General features: G+C 39.5%; 1 protein-coding gene across 2 annotated transcripts in view; it reads left to right on the top strand.

Annotated features, from left to right (window-relative positions):
* Window positions 1-16,671, top strand: part of TADA2A (transcriptional adaptor 2A) — a 52,655-nt gene that overhangs the window by 17,203 nt on the left and 18,781 nt on the right. For both annotated transcript variants that reach the window (XM_044248458.1, XM_044248457.1), the window contains exons 5-8: window positions 5,385-5,476; window positions 7,395-7,552; window positions 9,051-9,139; window positions 10,355-10,427. In XM_044248458.1, the coding sequence (XP_044104393.1) occupies window positions 5,385-5,476; window positions 7,395-7,552; window positions 9,051-9,139; window positions 10,355-10,427 (412 nt within the window). The remainder of the gene's footprint in view (window positions 1-5,384; window positions 5,477-7,394; window positions 7,553-9,050; window positions 9,140-10,354; window positions 10,428-16,671) is intronic.

Here is a 16,671-nt window from a genome sequence, read left to right as displayed (position 1 = left end):
CCCCCCACCCTCTGGCAACCACTGATCTTTTTACAGTTTCTACTTTTGGTTTTCCCAGAATGTCATATAATTGGAATCATGCAGTATGTAGTCTTTTCATATTGGCTTCTTTCACTTGGTAATATATTAAAGCTCCCTCCATGTCTTTTCATGACTTGACTGATCATTTCTTTTTAGCACTAATTAATATTCCATTATTTGGACATATCACAGTTTATATTTATCCATCCACCTACTAAAAGACGTGTTGGTTGGCTCCCAAGTTTTGGGAATTAAGAATAAAGCTGTTACAAGCATCCATGTGCAGGTTTTTCTGTGGACATAAGTTTTCAGCTCCTTTGGGTAAAAACTAAGGAGTCCCAATTGCTGATCACATGGTAAGGTTGTTTAGTTCTGCAAGAAACTGCCACAGTTGTCTTTCCGAAGTGGCTGTACCACTTTGCATTCCCACCGGCAACAAATGAGAGTTCTTATTGCTCCACATCTTCACAGCATTGAGATCAGTGTTCTGCACCTTAGCCATTCTAATAGGCATGTAGTGGTATCTCTTCATTTTGATTAACATTTCTCTGTTAGGATGTGAAATATCTTTTCATACTAATATTTTTTTTCTCTTTTGTCAATTGCAAAATGAATGAAGGGTTGGGGAAATGTGGTCAAATTATGTATGACTTTGAGTTCATTTCACCAATCTTCAGAAAACTGAAGATTCTTCCCAAATTCACACAAAAATGCCTAGAACCAGAACACAGATTTTTTTCCTTTGAATTGTTTTCACAATTCCTTAGGTTAATTCAGTATAGGTTGGGTAGGTTGATGGTTAGCCACTATAGGAAAACTGTGCTCTCTCTAGCTGTTCTGGGCACCGTGTCTTCCGCATAATCCTGAAGGCACTTAGTTTCACTCCAAGGCCAATTAAGTCTTCTGATTACATCATCTTTTTCTCACATATTCAACACACATATGAGCACATTTCAGAATTCTGTCTTTTGGGGAGTTTTTGGAGGTTACTAATACTCTCTTTTTTAGGGAAAGAAGAATCCTTCCTTCTGTAGGAATGATGACCAAATTTTGGCTTTTTACACATGAAGCCACTAGAAACTTCATTTTTCTTTTTCTTTCTTTCTTTGCATATGAAGCCACAGAAAACTTTAAATGGTTTTTTGTACTTTTGTCATCTCACAGTGCTGTATTTTTGGAAGTTACTCATGCTGTGGTGGGTGGTGCATTAATCAAGAATTCTTGAGTTCTGTGCCTTTTTTTGTCTTATAATTCTTAGAACCTTGAACAAGTCAAGGCACCTCTTTCTGCCACACCCTTTATACCAGTGATTTTAAACTTTAGTGCCTAAGAATCACCTGGGAACTTCTTAAAATTATAGATTCCTAGTCCTTATTCTTAGAGATTCTGGTTAGTAAGGCTGAGATTGGGTCCAGGAATTGAACAACACTGATTAAACTTTAAGAAAAACTCCCTTATGCCCTTATTTTTTTTTTTTTTTTTTTGGTGTAGAAAGTCTTTCTTTCTTTCTTTTTTAAGATTTTATTTATTTGTTTGACAGACAGAGATCACAAGTTGGCAGAGAGGCAGGCAAAGAAAGAGTAGGAAGCAGGCCCCCGGCTGAGCAGAGAGCCTGACACGACATGAGGCTCCATCCCAGGACCCCAGGATCATGACCTGAGCCGAAGGCAGAGGCTTTAACCCACTGAGCCACCCAGGTGCCCTTGTAGAAGGTCTTTCTTATTTACCTCACAGTAAAGTTGGTGAGGACTAATTAATTTCCCAAAGTACAGTTTTAGAGATAACATAGGCTTTTCAACTATGAGTTTTTATATTATTTGTAATTATGCTATTTACCAGATTATTATGAGTATAGACTTAGAATATATGACATAGACTTCTCTTTTGGATCTCCTCATACCTCATGTGCTGGTCATATTCATAGTATCTAGTCATACATACTATGTATGTATTGCTTATTAAAATGTGTTGCTTATTAGCTTATTAGTATAATTTCACAAATCATGGACATGTTTTTTCTTTTGTCATCAACCAAAGGTATAACAATTGCTAAATGACTGTGTAATCTGAAGGTCTCTCCTGTTCCCTTTTTAAAATAACTTGTAGAAAATTTCAAAAAACCAAAATTTTATGTATACACTAAAATAGAATATGTTTTAGTTATCTGTTGCTACCTAATAGCTACTTCAAAACATTGTGGCTTAAAATACCAACTATTTTATTGTCTCCCATAGTTCTGCGGGTCAGAATTCCGATTGGGCACAGCGAGGGTGGCTTTCACGTCCACATGATGTGCTGAGGCTAGAAGTCCACTGAACCTTTTTCATACTTCTGGTACCTCAGAACAGCTTGAATTGGTTGGGAGACAGCTGGAGTTTTTCTTTTTTTCTTTCTTTCTTTTTTTAAAAAGATGTTATTTATTTGATAGCCTCCAAGCTGGGGGCAGAGGGAGAGAGCATCTGACGCAGACTCCACGCTCAGAGTGCAGAGCCCAGTGTGGGGCTTGATCTCACAACCCTGATATGGTGACCTGAGCCGAAACCAAGAGTTGGCCACTTAACCAACTGAGCCATCCAGGCACCCCCAGTGGGAATATTTTAACTGTCCTTAGCACCCCTCCCTCTCCCTAAGGGTATTCCACATAGTCTCTCTGGCAAGGAGGTTAGGTTTCTGATGTGGTCATTCAGGTCTCCCAAAACCACAAAAATGGAAGCTGCCAGGCCTTAAGCAAGTCACAGGTCCAGCCCATATCAAATGGAACAAGACTGCACCAGGATGATTCTGAAAGTTAATGGGGAGCTACCATTGTAATCCAACTACTATATATAATACAGTGTAATAATGTCCCATATACTTGTTACTAGCTCTTAAAATTATCAACTCATAGCCTATCTTGTTTCATCTAAACCCCCACTTCTCCAGATTATTTTGAAGCAAATCCCCCAGACATTTTATTTTTTTCTATAAATGTTTTACTAGATCTCTCAAAAATTTAATTCAAGTCACTTTTTTCATTATTCCCCAGTCGTGTCATAAGAGCTTTTTAAAAATATCTCTGCTCTCTTCTCTACCCCTGAAAATAATTACTGTTCTGATTTTTATCACCGTAGATCTGTTTTGCATATTCTAGAACTGCATATAAATGGATTTATTCTGTATGTACTCTTATTTCTGGTGTCTTTCAGCATACTTTTGAGATTCATGTTGTGTATAGTAGTTGATTCCTTTTTGTTACTGAATAATATTCTGTGGTATGAATATGATAAGTGTTCATTCTGTTGATTGGACACCTGGGTTTTTCTTTGTTTTTATGCTATTATGAATAAAGCTATTGTGAACTTTCCTGTATAAGGCTTTCTGTGGACATATGTTTTTTGTCCTTGGATAAATACTTAATAGTAGAATTGCTTGGTCATAGAATAAGTGATTACTCATATTTAACTTTTAAGGAAGTGTCACAGAGTTTCCTAAGTGGTCATAGTATTTTACACCGCTGCCAGCAATGAACGAGAGTTCTGATTGTTCCCTGTGCTTGCAAACTTTTGATATTGTTGATTTCTTCATTTTAGCTATTCTTATGGGTTTCATGAGTGTGTAGTGGTATCATAATTTTTTTTAACTTTTACAATTTAATTGGGATATAAATAAGGTCCATACATTCCAGTTAGTTGCTTCTTACATGTTTTCTGTTCTGTGGGTGTTCCTCTCTACCTATCCCCCTTCCCTCACTCTTTCTCTTGTTTCTTATAGTTTATTTGATTTTTAAAAAACATAAGTTCTCTGTCTTACAGCTATTAGTACAGTGTGAATTTCGCTGTTAACATGTTCTTTGGTCTTCTCTGTTTCCTGTAAGTTGGTAGTTAAATATAACAGCTATCTCAGATTCATTTATGATCATGGTATAGATCTGTTCATCAGGGATTGCAAAATAGTTATTTTCTAACCTTAGCACCTAGCACTCTTTTTTTAAAGAGAGTACATGCACAATAGGGAGGCAGGGAGGGAAGAGGGGTGGAGAGAAAATCTTAAGCAGACTCCATGCTCGGCGCAGAGCTCGACACAGAGCTCGACACAGGGCTCTATCCCATGACCCTGAAGTTGTGAGTCAAATCAAGAGTCAGTTGCTTAAGCTACTGAGCCACCCAAGGGCCCCCCAGAACTCTTTATGAATTAAAATAATTCTATAAAAAGAAATGTTTCATCTCTGTGGTCACCCTGAGGTAAAGTTTGTACAGGAAAGCCAGGATAAATACCTGATTATTTCCCTTTATTTACTAATTTTGAAAATATGAGTTGGTTCCCTGGTATCCTCTAGATATTTAGATTTTTTGTGTTTCAATTCTTTGCAATTATTATCCTTGTTAATGGTCAAAATGTTCCATCTTTGGTTAGTGGGAGCCTCTACAAATTGGCCTCTGCATCCTTTTGACATGACCTGTACAGGCTTTGAGAGCCTCTTTGCTTTCCATTATGACAAAATGTTCTAGTCTCATCTGGTACATTTTCTGACTCGAACCTAGAATCAGGTCTTTTTTTTTTTTTTTTTTTAATTTTTATTTGACAGACAGAGATCACAAGATCACAAGTAGACAGAGAGGCAGGCAGAGAGAGAGGAGGAAGCAGGTTCCCCCCCGCTGCTTTTGAATACACCTTTGAATTAAAAACTGCCAAAAAAAAAAAAAAATCTTACGCTGTTTTCAGGAGTGTTGGTGTAGTTATTCTGAGGTCATTGTATGCAGGTGCCTTATGGGATAAAGCAAATAAGCAGTCTTGCTGGTGTCATTGGGCAGTGGGATTTCTGGCCTGGAGTTTAGAAAGATACAGATATAACATCTATGATTATGTAAAAACTGTATAGTCTTATATTTGAATTGAAAGCTTTAGTAGGAACTTACAATGTATTTTGTCTCAAAAGAATAATTTCCTAACACTGTTCGATGAAAAAGACTAGAAATAACGACCAACCCAGTAGCAATGAACACTTCTAACGCCCAGTACGCAGTCACTAAACACTATCTCCCACTAAAGGAAACAGGGTTCTTTGAAGAAAAATCTGATTCGGGGCACCTGGGTGGCTCAGTGGGTTAAAACCTCTGCCTTTGGCTCAGGTCATGATCCCAGGATCCTGGGATCGAGCCCCACATCAGGCTCTCCTCAGTGGGGAGCCTGCTTCTCCTTCTCCCTCTGCCCCTCACTCCCACTCAAGCTCTCTCTTCTTTTGCTGTACTCTCTTTCTCAAATAAAAAAAATCTTTAAAAAAAAAAAAAAAGGTGAGAATGATAGTCATTTGAATTAGCACCGCATTTCAGGTTGCTGGGTTCCATTTCTACATCTGTTCTTAGGCAAAACTTTTTCCTCCTTAGACCTCAGATTTTCCTGTTCTTGACCCCAGCTGGACTGCTCAAGAAGAAATGGCCCTTTTAGAAGCTGTGATGGACTGTGGCTTTGGAAATTGGTAAGAGCTTGTGTTAAGGTTTGTTGTGCCCTAGGGGGCTCAGAGAAGAAGGTGCTGTTGAAGGGTAAAGGGAAGAGCTTCAGAAAGAGGAGTTTTGGTTGGGGGGGTACATATGTTACTTCTCTGTTGACCCATGACTTAGAGATTTGTTCTCTTCCATTCTGCATATTATTTTCCATGGCCGAAATGCCTCACAGAGATATGGTATGTTTCATTGTCCATGACTGGGCAGTTCCAAAAGGCCACCTTGGACAGATCAACACAGGGAAGGTTGGTTATATCTTTCCGAATACTGGGGAAGTTTAGAGTTAAATAGTCATTGCTCCTTTCTGAGTTTAGGAATTTTTCTTGACTGTGGATACCCTCACCATTTAAGTGAGTCAGACTTGAGGTAGGTGGCCATAGCTTACTTAAGACTTGAGTTTGGGAGACCTGTTCTTCGCATTCCCTGTTTTTAGCTTGCAGTAAATCCAAGCCTGGCAGAACTGAACAGCACTCATTGCTGTTGCCCTAGGAGGAAGTGCCGCTTAATAATAATGTTACCACTTTTACTTTTACTTTTTTGGGAATACTTTCACACTGATGATTTCATTTTGTGAAATCGATAGTAGGGGGGGACATTATTAAATTATATTTCTTTCATGAAGAATCTGAAGCTTAGGGAGTTAAGATCATTTTTCATGATCATATAGCTTATTAGTGAAGGATTCCTAACTAGATTCTCTCTGTCGTGACTTCCTAGTATAAGTAATCTCTCCTGGTAGTCCTAGAATATACTGTGCTACCTCCATTGTGTCCAGGGCCCTGAAGGAGGAAGCTTGAGTTCAGTTTACATATGCTTGTATTTATTCAGCATTTAGTAACCATCATAAAATATTGTGTACTATAGGGAATACTAAAGAAGACAGAAAAAGTGATCACTTGTGAGGAGCTTGCTAGTCATCTTAGGCCTAGTTTTTCATCTTTTGCTTGCCATTCTGATGTTCCAAAATGGACGAATCCTCCCTGTTCCCCTTCCCCGTTGGTAAAGACCACAAAAAAAACAGAGACTACTTATCTGTCAACTGTGAGTAAGACACTAAACTTGGTGATGAGGGCGGTATAGTTAAAAATTATTTCATGTATCCTGCCCTCAAGAAGCTTTTAATCCATTAGGGAAATCAAAATATATATAGGGATGATGGGAGTACATGAAGCAGAGCATAATCCTGTCTTAGGAGATGGGCAGGTTAAGTACTGGAGAGGAGAGAGGTCAAGAGGGAACTTGGCGAGCTTCCCCTCCACTCCTCCATCCCCGGGCCTTAGGACTCAGAGGTCTGGAGTACAGATTCTGGCTTTGTGCACTTACGTGTTTTATTTTCTCAAGCAAGTTTCATAGTCTCCTTGGGCCTCTTTTTTTCATCTGTGAAACTGAAACTACGTGGATAATACTAGGATTAACTTACACATGTTGTGAATGTTCTGGCTTAGTGCTTGGCCTGTCTTTGGCACTCTGGTAAAGATATGTTTGTCCATGTGAAGTGTTCTGTAAACTATAAAACATGATGCAAATATAAAACTGTACTTATGTACATTTTGACTGTTCTGAAGTGGTTTATTATAGCAATTCTTTCCCTCAGGCCTAGCTCACATGGAAATTTACAGATTTTTTTTAGTGATGTTCCTTGTTTTAGTGAAAGGAAAGCACTTTTTGGATATCATTTCTATATCTTGGAATAGCAGGATCTGGCACACCAGATTACACCAATGTTAGTCTTCTGTTTCTCTCATCGTTCAGCTGATACCTCCATGAGACTGGTTCGGAGGCATCAAATTACAGATATTTATTTAGATGGGACCTAAAATATGGAAAGAATAAACCATGTTTTGATCTCTTTGTATAAATGGTCAGAGTTCTCTCTTTTGCTCACGATCCTAGGCAGGATGTAGCCAATCAGATGTGCACCAAGACCAAGGAGGAGTGTGAGAAGCACTATATGAAGCATTTCATCAATAACCCTCTGTTTGCATCTACTCTGCTGAACCTGAAGCAGGCGGAGGAGGCAAAAACTACTGATACAGCCATTCCATTTCATTGTAAGTGCCTCCCTGTATTGCTGAGAGATGCTTAGCTCATCTTCAGGCCCTGTTGCAGGAGCAGATAAACAGTGGTCTGGGCAACTGAAGAGCTTATGGAAGATGGGAGGAGTTGGCATGGCAGTTACTGAGAGTCAGGGCTATAATGGGGCAGGGAACATCAGAGTTCCATACGGGAAATCCCAGTGCCCAGAAATGGTGTGTGGTCCCACCCACTCTGAGGCTTAGGAACATACCAGTGTTCGTTAATGCTTCTGTGGATAAGATGTCCAGATTTTTTTTTTTAAAAGATTTTATTTTATTTATTTGACAGAGAGAGATCACAAGTAGGTAGAGAGGCAGGCAGAGAGAGAGAGAGAGAGAGGAGGAAGCAGGCTCCCTGCTGAGCAGAGAGCCGGATGCGGGACTCTATCCCAGGACCCTGAGATCATGACCTGAGCCGAAGGCAGCAGCTTAACCCACTGAGCCACCCAGGTGCCCAAGATGTCCAGATTGAACCAAACTTCCATGCTTTGGAGGGTTTATGGTTGTAGATATGAATTACTTAAGAGAGTCCAGTATTTGATTCACTATTATTAATCATCCCGGTGTTGAGCCTAAGAAGCAATTTGTTATTTTAGTTCAAAGCAATTTAGTTATTTAGTTTTGGTAGTAATAGCGAGCCTTTTTTTTTTTTTTAATCTCCTGAGGCTAAGGAACTCGTGGGTCTTCTAACAAAACGTAACTAAAACCATGATGAAATGTAAATGGACATCTTCGCTGAATGACTCCCAGAGCACAAATAATGAGATAACGAATGTTTTCTTCAGGCCACCCTCCCCTCTCCGCCCCTTTCCTCAGACTCTGTAGAAACAGTTTCAGAGCTGATTAACTCAAAGCCTGATGATACCTATTTGGAAAACACTTTGGATGGTAGCATTTTGTTTTCAAATCCGTTAGATCATTTGTTCCTCATAGCAACACAATGATATAGGCAGAGGAAGTGCTTTTGCTTTATACATGAGGAAACAGATTCAGAAAGGTTAAATTATTTGTGCCTCATGGGACTAGAGAATATTGGAGCTGGGACCCAATTCCAGCTAACTTCCAAATCCCCTGGGGTTTTTTTTTTTGCTTTTCAGTTGCTTGAGACTTGTAAATTGGTATCGGTCCTAAGGGGTATGGAAACTGAAGCAGACAGGGTACATGCTTATGTTCTCTATAGTATTAAAGAGAAGATACTTGGTTTTCTTAAGTTAAGAAAGCACAAATTAGAAGGAATTTCCCCATTTTATTTAGAGAATTCCCTCAGTCTTCGTTTCCTTTTTAAGAAATCAGTCTGTTTCCGTAATACTTTATTTTTCTCACTTTTCTCTTTATAAAAATGTTTTGAATTTTATTTATTCTCTCAGACACTTTTTTTTTCCAAACAAAAATATTTCAGAGTATAAATGAGGACTATTTCTCTGTCATTTTTTCATGCCAGTATTTTATTAACTAAGAACCTAAATTCTTCCAGCTACAGATGACCCTCCGCGACCTACTTTTGACTCCTTGCTTTCTCGGGACATGGCAGGATACATGCCAGCTCGAGCAGATTTCATCGAGGTAGGTGAAACTTGTTTTTGTTTCACACGAGACTCATATCTTTTACCTGTAGGTTCCATACTGCTAAAAGGACATTTTTGAAACACTGTGATTTATAGAGCCTTCGGCAGCCACATTTCCTTCTATTTGAGTGCTTTTTCTCATTCATAGCATTTTCACATATAAAATATAGAAGTTTTCCGTACCAAGAACCTGTTTCTTAAGTTGCAAAGATGTTGGCTCTCACTTCCTCAATTGATATGGGGTTTCTGCAGTCTGGTTCTCATTCCACCCCTCAGGCATTTCAAAGTTGTACAGTATTGGGTTGGCAAACTTTTTCCATTAAGGACCAGATAGTAAATATTTTTTGTAGACCGTAAAAAGTCTCCCTTGCAACTAAACTTTACCATTACTGTGCAAAAGTAACATAAATAATGTGTAAACAAACGAACATCCCTGTGCTCCAATAAAGTTTTATTTACAAAAACAAGCAGTGGGCTGAAATCTGTCTATAGACTGTAGTTTGCTGATCCCTCTTCTGTATTCACAAATACATAAAGCAGGATGAATGTGTATAAAAACTCTATGTTCCTCATTCATCCATGGAGTTAAAAACTATGTGGAAAGTAATTATTAAGTCTCTTGATTTATCATTGGATCCACAATCACAATGCTCCTGGAGATAATTTGAAAGTGTGGCAAACTACAAATAATTTTGACAGCCACAGGCAGGTCGCATTTTGTTTCTGGCAGCTTATACTGTAGAGCTATCCCATAGACAGTGCTCCTGTAAATTGTACTGCGTTGAATATGAACAAATCTACCTATTGAACTATATAAGCAATATCAAATAAATATCAAATAGAACCCTCAAAAGGTAGTGAAAGGTAAATTAATTAATGTTGGCAGTGTTCTTATCAAAATACTTGATGACCTATTCAGAGATTTCTCAGTTTAGATTTTATGAACAGATTACTTTTAATTTTTAGAACACTAGGTTTGGACTCATAACTTTCTCATATTTTTGCTGTCTACACTGCCTGAAAACCTCTCAAACTTTTTCTGATGATGACCTCTTTCTTATAGTAATATCCTGACCAGATACTACTCCATTCAGTACTTTTTAACAAGCGTTTGTTCATTTGTTTCTTTTTTGTTTGCTTCTAAAGCATGGCTACTGTGAAGGCATTACTCAAAGCTGATGAATTTGGGGTGGGAATTTTTTTCCCCAAACAGGAGTTTGACAATTATGCAGAATGGGACTTGAGAGACATCGATTTTGTTGAAGATGACTCTGACATTTTACATGGTAAGATTTTATTTTAGCACGTGTTTTTATTGATTGTAAAGTGTGTAGTGACACTGTGTTGGGTGCTAGGAATGAATGAAAGGATGAGTAAAATATGTTTTCTGCTCTTATGGGACTCAAAACCTGGTGGGATAAGTTGCTGCATTTACCTGTTGTTGTGTTTAATCACAATGAAAAAGGTCATTTGTGATGAGGGTGAGAATGTGGATCATGTAATGGTAGTTGGTATCCCGGTCTTGGACTGTGTGATCTTCCTTTTGGCTGGGGTAAGCCTACACTGAAATGCCTCTCTCTGCCTCCTTAGATAGAAGGGAGTCCATGCAAATGCCTTGGAACTTCAGTAGCAACTGATGATGCTAGATTTTCATGCTAGATGTTCACCATAATTGTTAACCCCAAATTTCTCTTAGAAGAGAAAGAGAATGGAAGTTCTTCAAGGGTTTTTAGACCAAGACTGGGAATTTCTTCTTTCTCAGTACTCTTGAATTCTTGGCATTTCTGAATTCTCACCTAAGATTAGCCCTCTAAGGATTTATGTCCATTCTTGTGTTATAACATAAGTAGTTAATGCCAGCAGAGCTCTTATAAGTGGGAGGTTAGACTTTCATTGAATCTGTTTTCCCCCTCTTCCATTTACATTGAACTACCTATTTAAAATAATCCCTGATCACCTTTCGTTTTAGTCTAGAATCAAATGTGATACAATAGGTGAATAATGCCTCCTTGGATTCTCCTGTATTTCCCAAACATCTTTGTTGTTTCTCTAAAACCTGTATCCCAGGCAGGAAAAGCATGTAGAATCCTTGTGGAATTGTAAGTCAAGTTTCTATATTGCATTAACTGATATTCTGTCACTAAGAAGGGCACTTGATTCTTCTCTCCGTATAAGCGCTCTTTGGGTATTTGTTACACGAGATATGGGACTGAGAAAGAGTCCTCATTAAAATTTTACCTTTAGGATTTTCTGTCGAAATATTTCTTGAGCCGTTTCTTCACAAAATTTCATTCTTCCCCTTTTCTCCCACACAACTTGAAGGAAAGTGGAAGTGACGCAGATGCTACTAAAAGAGGAAAGCTTGAAAGCAAACCACTTGAGCATTCACTAGATAGACTGTATTTGTTCAGTTTTCCACATCAGCCTCCTCTTTTCCAGCCCAGTAACTCACATGCTGGTCCTTCTCACCTCTGAGGGCGGTTCCTTGACTGCACTGTGCGGATTGCTGCTTGGTATCTGTCTGCGCACCAGCTTTAATTAAAATGCTATTGTTTCCCGACTTGTAGCTTTCTTATTCAGAATTCAAAAAGAAAAAAAAAGTAGCTCCATAAATATCACCCTTTTAGATACTGTTCGAAAGTACCAACTTTTGAAAGTCAGGATTTTTCATGTCATTAATGGCTCCCAGCCATGTCAGCGACTTGCCGAAATCACTTCTTCCCAAGGTCTTCATCCCTCAGCCTCAACATAATCAAGAAAACGGTGGTAATGGTTGATATTTTATTTCACTCTTCATTCTTTGTAGAAGCAAGAGTTGCAGTTTCTTCTGGTACACTGCGGTCCTTTCTGTAACTAAGTAGGATCAACAGGAAAAAATCAGAAAGAAGCTATTGATTAGCAGTTTTTGTTTCACTTAGTGTTTCAAACCTAGATCATACTTCAGTTTGTGTGCTTCCTGCAATTTCTACAGCCTTGTAAGTCTCTTGATTCTAGTTTGAACTAGAATCAAGCATCAGTTACTGTTACAGCAAGCAGCTTTAACAGAATGTGAATAGTAAGCCCTGCCTTCCTTTTCCCTCCCAGTCTTAGTGGCAGACTGTAAGATGTTCAGGTGGGTGCTTTTTAAAAGATGTTAACATTTGCAACAGATACCACCATGCTTGAGATCAAAGGGCTGACTTGCTGGTGCCACAAAAGGAGGCTTTGTTACGGTCTAGAGCTCTTATGTAGCTCTTCTCGTGGCATGACCCACTGTCCAGTGTGCCACGTGTATGATCCCTGAGCTGAGCACTTTCTCCCAGAATACTCAGTGAGGGGGACGGCCTGGGAGCCCACTCCCAGTGGCAAGAATTTTTCTTGCCAGAGACGCTCAGGAAGGAATGAGGAGGAGCTTTCTGAGCACACCTAGAACAGAGAGGGACACATATTTTGTGCAAATTAGGACACTGATTCTACTTCAGGCTTCTGAGTCACTGTGTGATCTTGGGTAAGTCCTTGCAGTCTTGCTTGTTGGTTGGTTTGTTTTTTTTTTCCTGTGTGTGTCCACTGCCAGTAAAGAAGGGGTTGATTAGTCAGAATGTGAATGTCTCCAATGAAAGATGATATGTAATTGAGATTGGTGTTATTACCATTCCATTACACCATTATACTCTTAATATTACTGGGTGTTAATAACATTCCTTTTATGTTCCCTCACTTTATAGAACTACTGCAAGGAAACAAACTCTTTGCCTGGGTTTTATATTCTGTCCTAGGGCTGAAGCCACCAAGCTCTTTTCCTCACCCAAAAGTTTTGCTATGGTTCATGGAATTTGTCTAATATGAGGGGTTTGAATGGTCCATTATAGAGGCCTGGGATACAATGGAGGGATAATTGATTGCATTCCAGCCATACTAGAGGCTTCCAGAATGGGCCTGGAAAGGATACTGCAAGTGAAGCAGTGTCTGAGGAAGAAAATAAGGAAGTTCTGGGATCCTTAAATGACACCACTGTGTATTTATTGAAATAAGCAGAAATTACTGGTTCAGAAAGAGTGATGCAGAAGACTCTTGTGTCCTGGTATATTTGGGATCTCAGTGTAGATGCACAGTGGTGTTCCTTTTTCCTATGGGCCATCCCTCCCCAATGTGCTTTCATTTGGGAGAATCGCTTGTAGATTTGTGGGATCCCTTTTCCCAGAGTTTCACAGGTTCTGAAACCCTGAGTATAGCATTTTCTAATCATCACTGTCCTATAACCTAGGCGAGCAACAGGCGTTGTGTGCTCCTTCCTGTGTGTTGGGTTGGTGTTTTCAACACTTCATGGGGTTGCCCATTAGGACAGATTACTCTTCCTCTATTTGGAAAGCTAATTTCAGCACAATTTCTTGGCCAGTCATGGATACTCCCCCACCTTTTTTTTTTTCTTTTTCTTTTTCTTTTTAAACTTCTTTGGCTCATATTGTCAGCCTTTAGATGATTGAGCGGTTAGTAGACGAGAGGTCCGGCGTTGTTACTGTGTATACTTAGCTACCCATTGGCAATACTCTTCCCTGTAAAGGCATGTAAAGCATGTAAAGTTTTATGCTTAGGACATTTTATTTATTTATTTTTAAAGATTTTATTTATTTATTTGACAGAGATCACAAGTAGGCAGAGGCAGGCAGAGAGAGGGGGGAAGCAGGCTCCCTGCCTGCGGGGCTCGATCCCAGGACCCTGGGATCATGACCTGAGCTGAAGGCAGAGGCTTTAACCCACTGAGCCACCCAGGCACCCCTGCTTAGTACATTTTAGACATAAATGCTATTAGTAATAATAGCTGATACTCACAGCCCTTACTGTTTGCCAGGTACCATTCTATGCCCTTCACACATGTGACCTCATTTATTCCTCACAGAACTCTTTGAGTTCGGCATTATTGTCATTGTCATCATCGTCATCATCCATCTCCACATTTTATAGATGAGGAAACTGAAGAATGGAAATATCAAGTACCTTGCCTAAGGTCATATAACCTGCTCCTGACAGAGCTGTCTCTGGGATCTGTGTTGTTAATATTGTACAATATCGATCATCTTTACAGCCTTGCATTTTTACTGCTGGGTTTTTTGGTGTGTTTGTGAGATGTCACATATGTTATCCTCTACAGCTTAAGCACACCGCGAGAAGTAGGGGTAGATATTTTCCCATTTTTCATTCAGGGAAGCACACAGAGGGCTTAAGTGACTATGGGTTGCTACTTGCTAACTTTAACCATTAGGTCACATCATCTTCTCTCCTTCCCAGAATTAATTGTGTACATCTTGACCAAAAGCTTTTGGGAGAAATGACTTTTAAAAAGCTTTGCTTCTGGGGAATACCTGAGTCACAGGTTTGTGCTTGTGTGTTTGCAGTAGGGGGTTTGATTGGCTTCCCTGCAGTTAAGGTCTCTGAGTTAGTTGGTTTTCTTGCCAAGCGAGCAGTAAGTGCCTTCTGTCAGGAAAACAGAGACATGTTGCCAGCTATTTTGAACAATGTTAGAAATACACTGCAGTGGGAAGGAACTGCCTCTGACTTCTGCCCACTTCTTGAAATATTTTAAGGCCAGCCATTTAGAAACTTTGTGATTAGTCCCCAGTGTAATCACACGGAGACAATTCTCCCCCCCGAAGCTGAGATTTCAGGAGTGAATAGGTTATGGGTGGTTTTGGTTTGTTTGTTTTTAATGATTTCTGGTTCTTTGTTTGCCCGCTTTCCTGGAACTTCCAGTCACTTTAAGTAGAATGTGAGCCAGTGATTCTTGTTCTTTCAGTGTCTGCCTTCTCATTTCTGTTCTGCCTGCTGTGCTGTGGTCCTCCCTGGGTTATTCATGCAGTTAAGATTTTATAATCAGTTGCTGCTATCTGAGTGTGCTTTATAAAGAAAAGAGACAGCTTCAAATATGCATTTTCCTCTGGGAGAATTCCAGTTCTTCCATTTGTTTCTGTGTGTGCCTTTCCTTCCCTTTGTTCTCCAGAGCCAGTTGCGCAGTTCAGACTATTGAAATGATCAAACAGTGGAACCAGTATTTATTGATTTTTTTTTTTTGTAGTCTCTTCAGTTTTTTTTTTCTTGTGTGAAGTCATTCCCACGCAAAATCTCAGGAAACAACCTGATAAGTTAATATCTTAGAAAAATTACAGAAATACGTTTTAGAATTAGCAATAATTTCCACTGGATCTGCAAGTCATTTTTTTTTTCCCTGTTGAACTCATCTTGTTATTGGATAGGTAAATAAAATATAAAACCCACAAGGAGCTTGGAACATGATAAGTACTCAGCTTGTATTAGCTGTTTACGTAGTTTTGTCCCCCCCTTCTTTTTTGGCTTCTCCTGCCTTGAACTGTTGACTACCTAATTCTGTTACTCATCTGAAATAGAATTAGAGTCCACTGTAAAACTTGTGTTTGGTTAGAGACATATCCTCTCCTCCCTGTTCGTACCTGCCTATCCCACCACACAGACATTTCAAGTGTATCTCCACCAGCACAGCAGTCTAGACTCATCATCCCACAGCAGGGTATTAGAAAGCAGTGGGGGCATTTCACGGTACCTGGGCTTTTCTATGGAACAACCCCATACATCCAGAAAGCACTGACTTGGGATGCCTGGGTGGCTCAGTCGGTTGGGCTGCTATCTTCGGCTCGGGTCATGATCCCAGGGTTCTGGGATCGAGTCCCACATCAGGCTCCTTGCCCCACAGGGAGCCTGCTTCTCTCTCCACTTCTGCCTGCTTGTGCGTGCTCTCTCTCTCTCTCTCTGACAAATAAATAAACTCTTTAAAAAAAAAAAAAAGAAAGAAAGCACTGACTTATAGAAAGCGTTCTGCTACCTAAAAATATGTTTGAAAACTGTTGCCTTAAATCTTGAACCTGATATTCTTGAATTATTTTTAGTTGTGGACAGTTGTGAGGAAAAATAAAGCAGTGTTGTTTAAATTTTTTAACTTACTGGATTGCCTGGGTGGCTCAGCCAGTTAGGTGTCTGTCTTTGGCTCAAGTCATGATCCCAGGGTCCTGGGATCAAGTCCCACATTGGGCTTCTTGCTCAGCGGGAAGCCTGCTTCTCCCTCTCCTGCTCCCCCTTGCTTGTGTGCTCTGTATCTCTCTCATTATTAATGACTTACTAAAAATGAATTGTATTTATTTATTTGAGAGAGAGAGCAATAGTGAGAGAGCAGGAGTAGGGGGTGGGGAGAGGGAGAACCAGGCTCCCTGCTGAGCAAGAAGCCCCCCACTTAAACCGAGGACCCCAGGATCATGACCTGAAATGAAGGCAGATACTTAACTGGCTGAGCCACCCAGGTACCCCTAAATAAATAAAATTTTGAATTTATTAGAAATGAACAAAGAAAACCTATAGTGACTAATACTTTTTCCTTTATACTTAAACTTTAAAAAATAATGCGTCCATTTACCTCTTCAATTTGTTCAGTTAGAATTTATATTATTTTTATCTCAGACTCAAGGCAGAATGGCCTAGATTAAGTATTCCTGGTCATTTCCCAGGGATTGAAGTTACATACATATATAG

The sequence above is a fragment of the Neovison vison genome, chromosome 5 (genome assembly GCF_020171115.1).
Source record: "Neovison vison isolate M4711 chromosome 5, ASM_NN_V1, whole genome shotgun sequence".
Classification (NCBI taxonomy): Eukaryota; Metazoa; Chordata; class Mammalia; order Carnivora; family Mustelidae; genus Neogale; species Neogale vison.
The sequence above is the reverse complement of the archived record's forward strand: the minus strand, read 5'-3'. Positions and strand labels throughout refer to the sequence as shown.